Source organism: Periplaneta americana, chromosome 1 (genome assembly GCF_040183065.1).
Source record: "Periplaneta americana isolate PAMFEO1 chromosome 1, P.americana_PAMFEO1_priV1, whole genome shotgun sequence".
NCBI classification, from domain to species: domain Eukaryota; kingdom Metazoa; phylum Arthropoda; class Insecta; order Blattodea; family Blattidae; genus Periplaneta; species Periplaneta americana.
Genome location: NC_091117.1, coordinates 176262930 through 176276906, shown reverse-complemented (window position 1 = coordinate 176276906; position 13977 = coordinate 176262930). Strand labels below are relative to the sequence as shown.

At 37.6% G+C, this 13977-nt stretch overlaps 2 protein-coding genes across 5 annotated transcripts in view; one reads left to right on the top strand and one right to left on the bottom strand.

Annotated features, from left to right (window-relative positions):
- The window catches only part of qin, a 256680-nt gene that overhangs the window by 136148 nt on the left and 106555 nt on the right, over positions 1-13977 (top strand). The window lies entirely within an intron of this gene.
- Positions 5953-13977, bottom strand: part of LOC138704662 (uncharacterized) — a 40196-nt gene continuing 32171 nt past the window's right edge. The window contains exon 3 of the mRNA XM_069832777.1: positions 5953-12609. Coding sequence (XP_069688878.1) covers positions 12272-12609 — 338 coding nt within the window. The 3' untranslated portion in view covers positions 5953-12271. The remainder of the gene's footprint in view (positions 12610-13977) is intronic.

Here is a 13977-nt window from a genome sequence, read left to right as displayed (position 1 = left end):
AAGACTAGCAGGTGAAGCAGAGACAGAGCCCACATGGGTCAGGAACAGCTACGAGAGATGTCAGTCCAGTAGGAGCGTGAAAAAGAGTAATCGCCCAGTCTCCCAGGTAAAACAGGTAGTCAGTGCTCTGTGTCTATGATAGAGACGAGACAAACGCCGTTAAGAAATACGAAGTCGGACTAAATAACGATACCGTTAGTTCATTCTTCTGGATCAGTATCGGATGAATATCTAATCGCTCATTCATTAAAATCTTCGTATTATTTATTTAATCAGTATATAATTCGCGGGAAAGAAATGATTTCCATCTCTTTAAGGTCCGAATCCGACAAGGATAAGTGAATTTCAGCTCGATTCCGGCCCGTATGTATGTAATGTGTATGGTATGTTATGTACGTACATATGTATGGGTGTATGTATAGTATTCTTCGCAAATCGCGTGGACTACATATCACTTTAATTTTCATAAGCTTATCTTCGATATGTTATGGGATAACTGCTTTCTCGTCATAATTTGCATGACATTGTTTATTGTGGGCTTCTTTATTGTTGCATAGGCCTAAATGATAGTTTCGTTCTTTGAACTCCATATATGCATTTTTCGAGTATCCCAGTTTCTTTCATAACAATGGCATTTTTCATAGTCGTTTTTGCGCACCTTCTTTTGTACAGAATTGGACATCTTATCTTAAAAGGGCGTAATTTGAGATAAATATGTTCTCCACCTTCTAATTTAATCTGTCATCTACAATAGTAAAAATTGGTTGGAGTGAAGTCTTGGGGTTTCCCCTGGGGCTTATCAGTCTACTCGTCCGCGAAAATCTGGTTCTATCGGGGGCTGAGGTAGGATGCACCACCTGTCAGCATCACGAGTGCAACCCAGGCCACCTATCGCAATTGGTCATTCGTAGCATATAAAGAGCGCACAATTGGTCGAAACGTGTTTAAGTGAACCCGTCCAGGGTCACGCCCTCGTAAAGCAAAATCAGCAGAGACATGGAATGTTGTCCTATGCACAAGTTAATTAAAGGCCTTTCTTCTACCGTGCCCTTTTGTGTTTACTTTCAGGAACATTAATTCATTGAGATAGATGATAATGCCTTTTTTTCAAGTCGTGGCAAAACCTGTATGTCTGCTGTTTTCTTGTAGTGAATATAATGCTTGATCAAATCTAATTTTCCTACACCTCTCAGTAATAATATACTGTCTAATTGATACTATTATATTTTCTACAAATTAATTACGCACTTTCTAATAGACGGAATATAATCCTTGCACTAAGAAAATATATATTGAATATTAAAGAATTCATTGAATGCAACTGGTACGTAAAATGTCGATACTTTGGTTACTGCGTGCAGTATACTCATATATAAGGGTGTTCCATTTTCTTGATCCGTTTACTTTAAATGTCCTGTTTCGTGACTTGAAAAATAGTTTTCCATAATCTTCATTAGAACCAGACGAATCAAAAGACTTTTGAAGATAATGATGTCAGCGATAATAGTAGTCGCAGTAGTAGGCCTACAAATAATAATAATAATAATAATAATAATAATAATAATAATAATAATAATAATAATAATAATTAAGCGAGGCGCATTTCTTTCCCTCTCTATTTACATTGCTGACTAGTAACATATTTCACTAATCATTAGAACTTAAGATTTAGGACAAACAATTTTATTGTTCTTTCTCTTGACATATCGTCAGGCGAGATGTACTGTCTGATATTGTATCAGCTTGAACCTCAGAGGTAATAATAATAATAATAATAATAATAATAATAATAATAATAATAATAAAGTGATAATGTCGTTGATAGTAGTAGTGATAATGCTGAGGGCAGCGGTGGTGGTGGAAGTAGTGACGGTGGTGTAAATTATGACCATTGTAGTGATGAAAGACGTTGTGGAAGTAGAGAGACTCAACGACAAATCTGTAGATGAGTGTTCTGTCATATAGGTGGCATAATACACACGTAGATTGTTTGTGTAGCTGTTTAACAGCTCTTTATCAATTGTCCTAGATAGGCAAGACCAAAAATAGTAAATTGCAAGCACGTTGCATAGGTAGAGGCCAGAAGTGAAAGCTAGTGAGCTCCGCGCTGTTTTTCTTGGCTTGACGCGCTCGTCCTTCAGGAATTTTTGTGCCATGTATGAGCAAGCAAGGGAATTGCCTTGTTTGACAAAGACACGAAGAGACAAGTATATAACGTAGTAATGTTTGTTTTTTTGGATTAAGGAACTGAAACTATATGTCACGCTGTAGTGAGCATGGTCGTGAGCAAGTGCGTGTTATTTTATATTCCTGGGTAAAAAGATTTTGCTAATAACTTTGTCTCATTTTTTGCTCAGCTCGTCTGAGCATGGTACAGATGAACACTTTCATCAATAAAGACATTGGATCCTGACTCAGGTATTCTTTAACGTTTTCAGTCTTCGTCACGACTACAAATCCAGCTGACCCGACCTCGACATCTCTTGTAGGGAAGTCTGTGTATGTACACCCTTTGGCACGGAAAATGGTCGCTCTCCTACAGCGTGAATTTGCCCAAGTGTCGTTCGGGTTAACGGAGATTCACACGGGGAAATATTAAGCATTGAGGTCTGAGGATGATATCAAGTCGTAGCAGCGACGTATCTGTATGTCATGAAACGACATATTCACTACGAAACCTTTATGGCTTAGCGATAGAGCTCTTCTCGTTACAAAGGTCGGGCTTCGAACCTCTGTGTAAAACGCACCCGTGTAAACAGCGCACACGATGATTCCCGAGCTATTCCGAAGTGGGACTTAGTCTCTGAACAGCGACCAATTTCCGTGTCGAAGGGTGTGCAAGTACCTCGTACAGTATTATGTTTTTCACTTACGTCTTGAAAGTTGATATTGCTGCATGCTGGCTACAAGGTCGCAGAGTTCCACTATTTTATTTATTTGTTTTATGTTCTCACAAGATTAAAACCTTTCTGAGGGATGGAAGTATGAAGTGGAAAACAGTCTTGATAAAAACCTTTCTTCGTTAGACGGGCCGGCCCAAGGATTGTGGTGTAACGCTCGGTATTATGACACCAGCTGAGAATCGAGTTGCGTGCAGCAGATCTCCATGTTTTGTTGTTGTGAAAACATGTGAATGCGAGTTTCCGCAGCTTTGTAATTTCAGTGGGAACTAGGTAGTGGTCAGATGCATTTTAAAGTGACACGGTAAATCTGTCCTGTACATGAGGTTTCTTTATAACAGTCACGATATCTGCTGCATAGTACCATAATTGAAGACTCAAACATGCAAAGCTGATGCTGTAGCCTTTCGGCTACATCATAACTAATTTGTGATAAAAGTGTAGGATTAGTAATGAAATGAATCGGGAGAAGACATCTGTGTACACTGAAGAAAGTGTGAACCCGCTGTATAATAGCGTATATTAGGGATGTATAAGAAATAGCGCGCGAACGAGCTTCGATTCTTCCGCGTGCTACCTGGCAGCAGTATATGTGCTGTACAAATAGCGACCAAGAGACAAGGGTGAACAAAATTAACATGAAGTCGGGATGTAATAACTCTTTATATTTTTGTTTATATAAATGCAATACAGTTACTTACCACACATTTTTAACAAATTCAGTACATTTATGTCACAGCAGAAGATGTTATAAATTATATGTACGATTTTAAATAACCAACAAAACGTTCCTTGTACATTACAATACGAATTTAATTTAAAAATAACAATAGCAATACTGTTATGCGAAATAAAATTTCGCCAGATTCTCTTTTTCGATTTCCACCTCACTCCAGCCTTATTACATCTCGCAAAATGTTATTTAAAGAAGCAAATCTAAGCTTAGGGCACTTGGCATGATCGAAGAGTTTGGCTCTTAATTTTGACTTTTTAGTTAGGTTCATGAAAACCTACCCGTGCGTATGTGCTCGTGAAAATCGTAATATACTAATTTTCACTGCAAATTTACGAATCCTCGGACACAGTTCATAGTTTAAGAAATTGTAAAAGCTAAAGCAGTCTATGTGATTATACGTACATTTCAGAGTCTGTGAAATATCAGTTAATTTTAGTTGAAACTCTGGAGGCAAATTTCCTGGGTTTGTGGAATGAGGGTGAGAGAAGAGCTCAAATTGTGTTGAATCATTTCCATTTGGCATCTCTGAATACTTCATTTCTAAATAATGCAATGTGTTCCACAAATTAAGGACAGTATATCTCCTTTTTGTTCTATATGTCGGTGCTCTATTTAACGTATTCATGGACAACCTTTGCAACGCTACCCCTCTTTCATTGCGTTGTTGTAGGGGAAGAAAGTTAATTCGCCCGCAGAGCACTTGCCCGCCGCGTGTTTCAGCGCGTACGGGCTTGAATATGCACCGCTGGCATATATCTTCCGAAGAGTCGATACTTTTTAGATATGGAAAAATATATCAACCATACAATTAATACTCGTGTTGTCTTCAACCAATAAACATTACCACATATTATTACTACGAAAGTGGAAAGTGGCATGTTAGAACAAATTATGAACTTCATGAGCTAAGAGACGAATTTCTGTGATCTAACAGTTAGTATTGCAACATGGTATAGTTCAAGATCAACAAACATTTAGTCTATCTTAAGTAGAATCTTCATTGTCACTGGGTACTTCGTTACGGTCTGGTGAACATTGACGCCATTATTCTAGATGTAGAAACATCCACTGTTTCTGAACTATAATATGTCTGCTATGTTCAGTAATTCTTTGACAGCGAACGTAATAAAAAGGAAGTTACTCGTATAATTAAATCTGTGGTTTGCGGTTTACACAGAAAACGATTATTTTCATTTGCAATACCAAATGTTTAGCAAAGCTTTTCTTCTTGATTGGAACAAGTTACCTGGTTGAGGTTTTTTCCAGAGTTTTCCCTCAACCCACTAAGAGTAAATGCTGGTAACTTTGGCGCTGGACCCTGGATTTATCTCGTTAGCATTATCACCTTCATTCATTCAGACGCTAGATATGCATAGCAGTTGATAAAGCGTCGTAAAATAACCAATTAAAAAAAAAAGAAATGACTATTTGAATTCCTAAGCAGTATAAAACAGCGCTTACTCTATATATTCTTAGACACAACTAATATATATGTTACTCAGTGTCATATACTTTTAGGTCATAAAAATCGTGACATCATTGTTAAACTTTGTCAAGAGGCAGCCTTGTATTTCGAGGAGGAAAATAAAATTAAAAACAAACAAACAAAAAACATTGATTCATGTAACATCTTATAAAGACACTTAAATTCAGCTGTGCGAGTAATGTTATAGAATCTCTTATCAAGGAAGATTGACACTTCTTCACATGACCTCTTCAGGTCCATACTTACAAATATAGAAGAGATCTGGATACTCTCAAATCAAGATGAAGAAATTTTGTTGTCGTGAACGGAAAATCCTTCTAAAAATCTATGAAGACAGAAAATCATGTAGAGAACGACCCGTAATTGTGAATTTCATGAGCTATTGATCTAGTCAGCTGGAAAATGTATAGTCACGTAGGCCTAGACTCAGGTATGCAAGTAATTTTATATAGTTTAACTACAGTGGAGGTTCTGATAATTGAGTCAAGAGGGAGAACAGAAGTGATCCAGTTGTATGCAGAAAGGCCAGAGTACATAAACTGGAAGTCTTGTCGCCTAAAGTCGAGAAGAATGATGAAAACCGTTTATGTGCATTAGCAATGGAAAATTTTTGTTGCTAAACAGTGTTGTGCAAAATTGTTTTCTTATTACGTAAGTGTTCCAGTCCCCTGTTCATAGTGTTAGGTCATTTTCAACATTATTTGTATCTCAGTCGTGATATTCCTCATAGTCGCTTTCAGTTTCTAAAAAAAATGAATGATTTGGCAATACAGTAGGAACCTTGTTTCGTAAAAGGAAAGGATAAGGAAGTTTAAAATTAAATAATAGTCTAGGAAACATAAGAATATGTTTTATAAACATTTTTGTACACTATATATGAGTAGTTTACAAAGTGATCTTTGCAGAACATGTAAAAGCAGCCCGTGACGAAGTGGAGTGTGAATATTTTATCTGCTGTAAAGGTTGGTTATGATTTATGAAACATGATGCATGTAAAAAAAAATCATATGCCTCTCGGACCACAGCGGAACCTCGATATAAGATATGAGTGTATCGATTTTCGAGAAATATTTTTTTTATTGAAGATTTATTTATTTATATTTTTAACGGTCTTTATTTTCGAAAAAGTGGACGGAGAATTAGAATTTGTATGATTTTGTTTGCCCTACTTGAAAATCGAGATGTAAAGCATCAGCTCCCAAGAATTCCCGTGGATACGTCATACACGCAGTTGATGTTCTGGGAAAGTAATTTACCATTGCTTTTGAACTCGTAAGGGGGAAGTATACAGTAGGTATGTGACTTACTGTAATTATTATGAGCTTAATAATAATAATAATAATAATAATAATAATAATAATAATAATAATCCGTGGCGCTACAGCCCGTGAAGGGCCTAGACCGACCAGCCGGCTGCTGGCCTCACGCACACATGCCGAAGCAGACGTGGACGATCATCCAACCAGAATGGAGGTATCGTGCGGTTACCACGATGATCCCCCCAGCCGTTATAGCTGGTATTCGCAACCGGATTTCGCTACCTATCGTAGCTCTCCAAGTGCATCACGATGCTGGGTGGGCACCGGTCCCATACACTGGCCGAAATTTCATGAGAAAATTTCTTCCCCCATGAGGACTCGAACCAGCGCGCATTCCGTAACGCGAGTCCTAGGCGGGATGCCACGGCGCGGGACAATTATTATGAGCTTAAGATCAGCATATTCGCTTCCCCTAGATAGAGTCAGTTTCATATGTTCATAAATATTCTTACTATGCGATTTTCTCCATATCTCAATACATTATGCGTAATCTATCGCCTGCTTATACTTAAAGAGTGAGACACTAACGGCATGCGAGTTGATCGTATGTGAAGACAAAAACGAACGTAAGATTGTCCATGCAGGTTGACGTGTTAACTTCTGTTATTTAGCTTTGTTCAGTGTAATAAATATTCTTCTCTAAATATTGGAGACGGAAAAGGCCAAATGAATAGCACAAGGCGTGATCTTGATGATGATGATGATGATGATGATGATGATGATTATGATTATGAAAGAAATAGAGTGAAGAAAATTGACGAACACGCATCCCACCATGCGATTCTTCGGTAAAAATCAAGATAATTCTAGTTGCATAAATTCCCACTCTTGCGTATTTTTCTCAGAAATATGTTTTGAAACGGAGGATGTGACAATACTAAATATTCTTTACAGATGGTCCTCCAAAAGTACTTTACTCTAGCCTTGCCGTTCGGTAAATTGTTACACTTTTGGCAAGCATATGATTGTAATTTTATATTAGTATTAAGTCAAGAAAAATGCAATAAATTTTGAGTTCAGAATGTTCTTTAAGTTTATGTAATGCGTAAATCATTAACTGAAAACTTAACGAAAATTAAAATAAAAGGAAAAAGTCTTACAATTTGAATTAAAATAAAAACGCTTTAGGATTGGGCCCTAATAATATTTTACACAAAATTCTGTTATAAACCAAAACTTCAACCGTTTACTGAACAGCAACGCGAAAGTATCATATCCCTGGAACATATGTATCAATTTTAATCCGTATCCTGAGAAGGATATGCAAGATTGGGAATTGTGAAAATTTTGCCAAGTAGTCGCATGGGGAAATGCGTGAAGACTAATTTTTCTTTACTATATGTAACTATTTGTGTATGTATATGTGTGTGCATGTCTCTCATATATTTGTGTGTAATTATTTTATGTTATGTAATTTGAGGTAGTAAAAGTGTAACTTTATGCCGTAATGAATTTATGAACGTTGTCTGTATCACTATTTCTGCACGTGAAATATTACGTTATTTATTATGGACCAATTATTTGTAAAATATTTTTATTATGTTTAAATATTAAGATTTTGAAATCAATTTGCATCTTTATGTTTGCAATGGTTTAGTTTGAAAATAATATATGCCCTTAGTCTGTTATATCTGTTCGCTAAGGTATTGAAGAATAATTTATAAAATGCATAAAATATTGTTACATATTTTAGTATTTGAAATAAATATTTCTCATCGACTACACTCGTTTTTATCGTTGTTCCACTGTGTTGTCGGAATTCGTAGGAAATGAATGGACATGATATTTGTAAATTAAATTAATTCTAGACAAATAAATGCAGTAGTATGTACAGATTCTTAGGAGCTAATCTACCCTATTCTAGTCTACATTGACAATGGAATGTTTGTTGTATTGCACAGCTTCTTACCAGACGTCAATTGAAACCAATCACTCCCATTCTACATCTTGGAACTTGACTAGACAGAACTAATTTGACTCGACCGTATTTCTGTCCTTCAGGCAAGTCGTCAATTAACCTTTCTTGTATATTTATAGTACTTTTCCTATTTCTGATTCCTCCAGATTGGCTTTGACTAGAGTTAAACGCACAATTGAAGACGGATGGGGAGCAGGAGAGAAGAGATGTAGCACCTAATTCTATATCTGTCTCATGTGTGGCAATTTTTAACAAGTATGAAGACTACATGAGTAGAAAACAAAATGTTTTTAATCGTTTAACTGTAATATTTATATTTTCGGGAATTTTTATAGCCCTAGAGGGGTTCACTCTAAGGCTGCATTTGTTCTTTTTTTAAATTATCACTTGATAGATATTTTGTAAGATACAGTGATGCTGAACCACCTTCATTAATACAGAAGTTCATGTTGACAACCGTAAACATCCATGCTCATTTCAAATCTATAACCGTGACATTCATGCAGTGTAAAAACTAAGCCTTAACCGTTGTAAATCGATATACCGTTAACATCTAAACTGTAATATAGACTTGAGTAATTTATTTCTTGGCATTAATTTCTACAGCCATAATTTCAACTTAGACTTATTATTTTTTATGCGAACCTTTAACTCACGTCCCCATTTTCTCTCTTTCAATGCTATAATGGTTTTACAAAAACAACTCAGTTGCCATGATTTCGTTCAGTCATTAGCTAGTAGATTGTGTGCATCGCCAAGTCACCTGCCTCCATTTCTGCGTTTGACTGTCTAAAGCCTTTACTGTGCGACTCGTCTGAACGTCATCATCTCTAGACCTTATCATTTACATTACTGCATTGGGATAGTGCAGTGCGACATTTTGCCTCGCTGAGAAATCAGTGGTTTCCGAAGTGCGCGCAATATTCTTCGGAGGGTTCTTCACTGTTACTAGAAAAGAAACTTTTGACCGTAGATTATTCTGATGTTAAATAATAATTTATTTGTATTATTTTAACCGACGAGACAAAATAAGCTCGTTGGATTATGTTATTTACTGCACTGAGGAGTTTAGGAGTTCGGGACACATGCGCTTTCGTACTTTTACGAATGATTATCCGAAATAATACTCGTTCTGTTTCTTTCCTATTTTGTTCCCAAACTTCACATTCTCCTTTTCAGTTTTTTGCGGTGTATAGAAGTGAGATGGACCACTGAAAAACGTAGTAGTTACAATTTTTTTAAGTTTTAATAATTGTGAGCCGGTATATTTTAGTTTAACTTCTGTCTTCCATCAACTTTACATTTTATCACTTTGTTTCTCTTTTGAAAAATGTACTGTAAAGTTGCCTAATGCCGTGATACCCTTAATCCCGTGATATTTTTTTTTAAACTGAATGTCAGTCAAAGCTTTGCCTTTCTGTCATAGCGCCAGACATCTTTCTCGAAAGAGCCATCTTTCAGCTACTTTTGAGAAATCGGTGAACTTTCAGGCAAGATACCCAATCTCGTGATAGTCAGTGAAAAAAAAATCACGGAATTAGGGGTATCACGGTATTAGGCAACTTTACCCTACATTGAGCTCACCGTGAAGTTGAACCGATTTCTAAGTGTTTGATTATCTCATTAAATGTATTTTTAAGTATATTCAAAGAGCTTCTGGATTTATCTTTGGTGCAAGTTGCACGGTGCATTACAAGAAAGGTAATTTGCTATGCAAGAAAAATTAGTCCTTTAAAAGCCAGCTTTAATTCCATTGGCGACTATTGCATTTATTCACTTAAACGCAATTATGATTATTGTGGGATTTTTTACTAATAAATATAAAGCAGAGTAATCTACGGTAACCCACAGCTCAGCACTGCCAGTCCCATGCGTCAGCAGCCCAGCCCACCCAAGACCAACACTGCCTGACGCGGCCGCTTCCTAGCCCGTCGCACTGGGCTTCGAAGCCCAACGTAGCCCACCGCACTGCTCAGCACTGCACTGACATCAACCCACCAGTTGGTTGCATTCTACTGCTTTTCTGCTTGCGCTCATTGGTTGTGCTTTCGCTTCTCGTGTGGCATGAGCATGCAGTTCCCCGCATACCGGACAACAAACAGCATTAAATTATTTTCCACTGCTGTCGAACACAGATTTGAAACCTGTCCCAATGATACTTATTTAATTTCCATCCGACTCTCTTGTTTTAAGCTCTCCAGCAGCGATTTTATCCTTCACTACTTTTTCTCACAGAGACTGTATTTTAGAATGTGTGCTTCCACGGCCGGTGTCTGTGTTGAAGGTTTTCCGGCCTGAGATGCCTTGGTCCTACTACATTCATCACAGAGACTGTTTTTCTTTGCGATGCACAATTATTTGGACTCGTCTTGAAAAAAAAACAGAAATCAAAAACTAAAACAAATACGTTTGAAACAGTAGCTGATCGTTGATCGAACCGCACATGCAAGCACAAACCCGCGCAAACTCAATAAGTAACTGATAGAAGAGGAGACTTGGGCTCGATGCCTTGATACCAGCCCACCGCATTAACCGCTACGCAAGCAGCCTGTCCGGCCTGTGCGGTGACGTCACGAGCTTGTTCCGTGCGAGACTGTGAAGCCCAATGCGGTGCAGTGCGGAAAGCAGCCTACTGTCTGGGCCGTTGTGCAGGTCTCTGATCTAAAGATAAAAGTGACTCAAAACCTGTTACGCTCCATTGATATTTCTCCTAATACGGTATTGGAGGCAGTGAAGTGAAGACGGAAGCAGCGGAATTTGGAAACCACTGAAATTACGGCAAAAGCTTACAGAAGTGTTATGAGTATTATGCATATAAATGGAGACTTAATGCTTTATGTCAGAATTTGCTGGCCTTCATGATCAGTTTGTACCCAAGTTAAATTCTAGATCTATGCTTTCACGTTTTGACAAGTTTTCACAACAGAATTAATATTTCACAAACAAATCCGGGGTTTTATTACTAAAATCTGAAAATAAATAGATTTCGGTCATTAATGCAGATTTTGCATTGTGTCTGAAAGAGAAAACATAAAATACGGTACCCTAGATACTTCTAAGAACAGTTCTGTTCAGTTTATAGAAATGAATTTGAGAGTATTACTAATAATTCACATGTTGACACTCTCTTCTACTCAGATTTAATTCTGTACGTATTTTATATCTTTGTCTTTTCTATGAATAACACAAGCAAATCCACAATTAGCTATTTCAGTGACAGTTCTTTCGAATCAGTAGCTTTAAACATGAATTTAAACTAATTGTTAATACATCACATGTTATCTGAGCTCAGGCATGATGGCGGATGGATTTTACATCTTCGTAATAAATAGCCTTCAAAGCCAACATAAAAATGAAAGCCTCGATTCACCAGTTATTTACCACTGAATTTCATTAAATTACTTTCAAATCTATTCGTAATTTCATTTATCTTGACGTTAGCAGGCCTGCAGAACTAACTGTAGCTCTTGAGAGCGACTGCTTTCCTCCCCTTTCTTACCTTACCCACCTTCTCTACCTGTGCGGTCACGGCGTTCTAGTTACGCTCGGCTGCATCAACATTTATTCTCGGGGCGGAAGTCGATCATCCCCAATAGAAGTGGAGTGAGGCTGACGTCATAGTTCTCCTACTTGCGAGTTCTGCAGGCCTGCGCTAGACGGTTTTTAAATCTGTCTTATCTTACCGAGAGTATAGAAGGGAAAGTCCAGAGCTGTTGTTATCTTCTGAACACTTCTTACCATTAAATATAAGATATTTCACACATAGCACACGCGGACAGATTCTTTCTTTCGTCACTCAAACTGGATTTCAATTCACATCTCTCAATAAGATGATGGAATGAGTTCACTTTACACCAAAAATAATTCAAAAGCCTCAGAAGTCCTGTGAAAATATGAAGCACATCGCCGAACTCACACAAAGATGTTCTGAAGCAGCTCTTTGGTGATGAATCTGTGAGGCCGTGTGGGGTCCTCCTTGGGTGTGCCATAGAGGCGACTGTTGATGGCATAGAGCGCGGGACTGAGGTCGCAGCGCACGTTGAACCACCAGTCGCACACGAACACGGCCTGCGAGAACTGCGTGCCGTTGGGACACAGGAACGTGGCCTGTCGCCCGTCAATGTCGCAGTAGTGCCATCCCTGGCATCGCGTCTCCATGTCCGCAAAGAATCCAGGATAGGGCTGCGAATCGCAGTAGAAGTTGGTGTACGGCACCGCTGCGAGCACGGGGTAGTCCGTGCCTGGCCGACCTGCAAGAGACATAATATGCTATCATCGTAGGGATTGTTGTATGTAAGATGTTATGAAAGAAAACGAGATCTATAGGTCACTACTAGCAGTGATGTACAGTAGTGGCAAAAAAAACCGGACCGACGGAATAATCAAAGTCCCCGAAATGAGCCACTGCGCATGCCACGCCCGCATTCACAAGATAGCGAGTAATCTATTGAAATTGTTGTAGTTTCGACTGCTGACGTAGCGCATTTCGAAAGCCATTATAAAATAAGCTGATAAAATTCATGTTCTGGGAATAATAAGTTAATTAAGTAGTAAAATATCTCTGCAATCGAAAAGTATTGGGAATAAATTTGAATAAGGAACAAAAAAAGTTTCCTTCCCAGGCAGGATTCGAACCACGAAAGTCTTAGTTACCAGTCAGTCGTGCTCTGGAGTGAACAAGACTCTGAAATCAGCTACAAGGGTCGGTACGGTTTTTTTTTTTTTTTTTTTTGCCACTACTGTACGTTTTGTTAAAACACAGCTCTTGTATATGCCGTTATTTGGAACGTCATTGGGCTGATATTCAATCATGGCCATTTAACATTTGATATATTACGTCACTGATTATAGAGATAAAGCCGTGACTTGAAGTAGAGTTATTTTAAGACTACAACAGGCAGCATACAATAAGTGTTGACCTGTAAAGCATGCCACTGATGGTAATACTGTGGCGTAATATAATATTTGTCGTGCAGATAGTGCCAAGCTTTAATCTAACAAAAACATGCATTGATGACAGAGATGGACATGATGTACAGTGAAGTTCAGGATAGATTATTCTTAAAACTTTGAGATTGCCCACTTTCAGAATCAGAATGCAGGCTATACTGTATGCATTTCACATACTTCACATTATATTCGGTTGTCTGACAAAGCTTTAACCAACCTATTTATTGATCATAAGATGAACTTCTAGCGAATACATTATTTTATTAAAATTTGTGCTGTATAATAAATACGAAATAGACTTTATTGCATTTCGAACAACAGAAAATATATCAATTTACTCACCAAATAAAACTCGACATAATTTTAATTTTCACTATGAGAATGTAATGGAAAATAAGTTACCGGTACTTGAGGATGTAGGCCTAGTTGTTTGTATGGAAACACACCACTGAAAGAATTTTTGAAATGTTGTCTTCTCTTTCTCTGTTGCACACTTGTAAGTGCTTGTTTTTCATTCTGTGTTTTCAGATTACTTGTATGTTCATGTTAGGAATTGTTTTCGACTTAGTTCTAAGAAATGGAGGAATATTGAAATATACTTTTCAAGTTTAGAAAACAAAAATAAGTTTACGTGTCGGGAGCTTTAATTCCTTAATTAGAAAAACAGG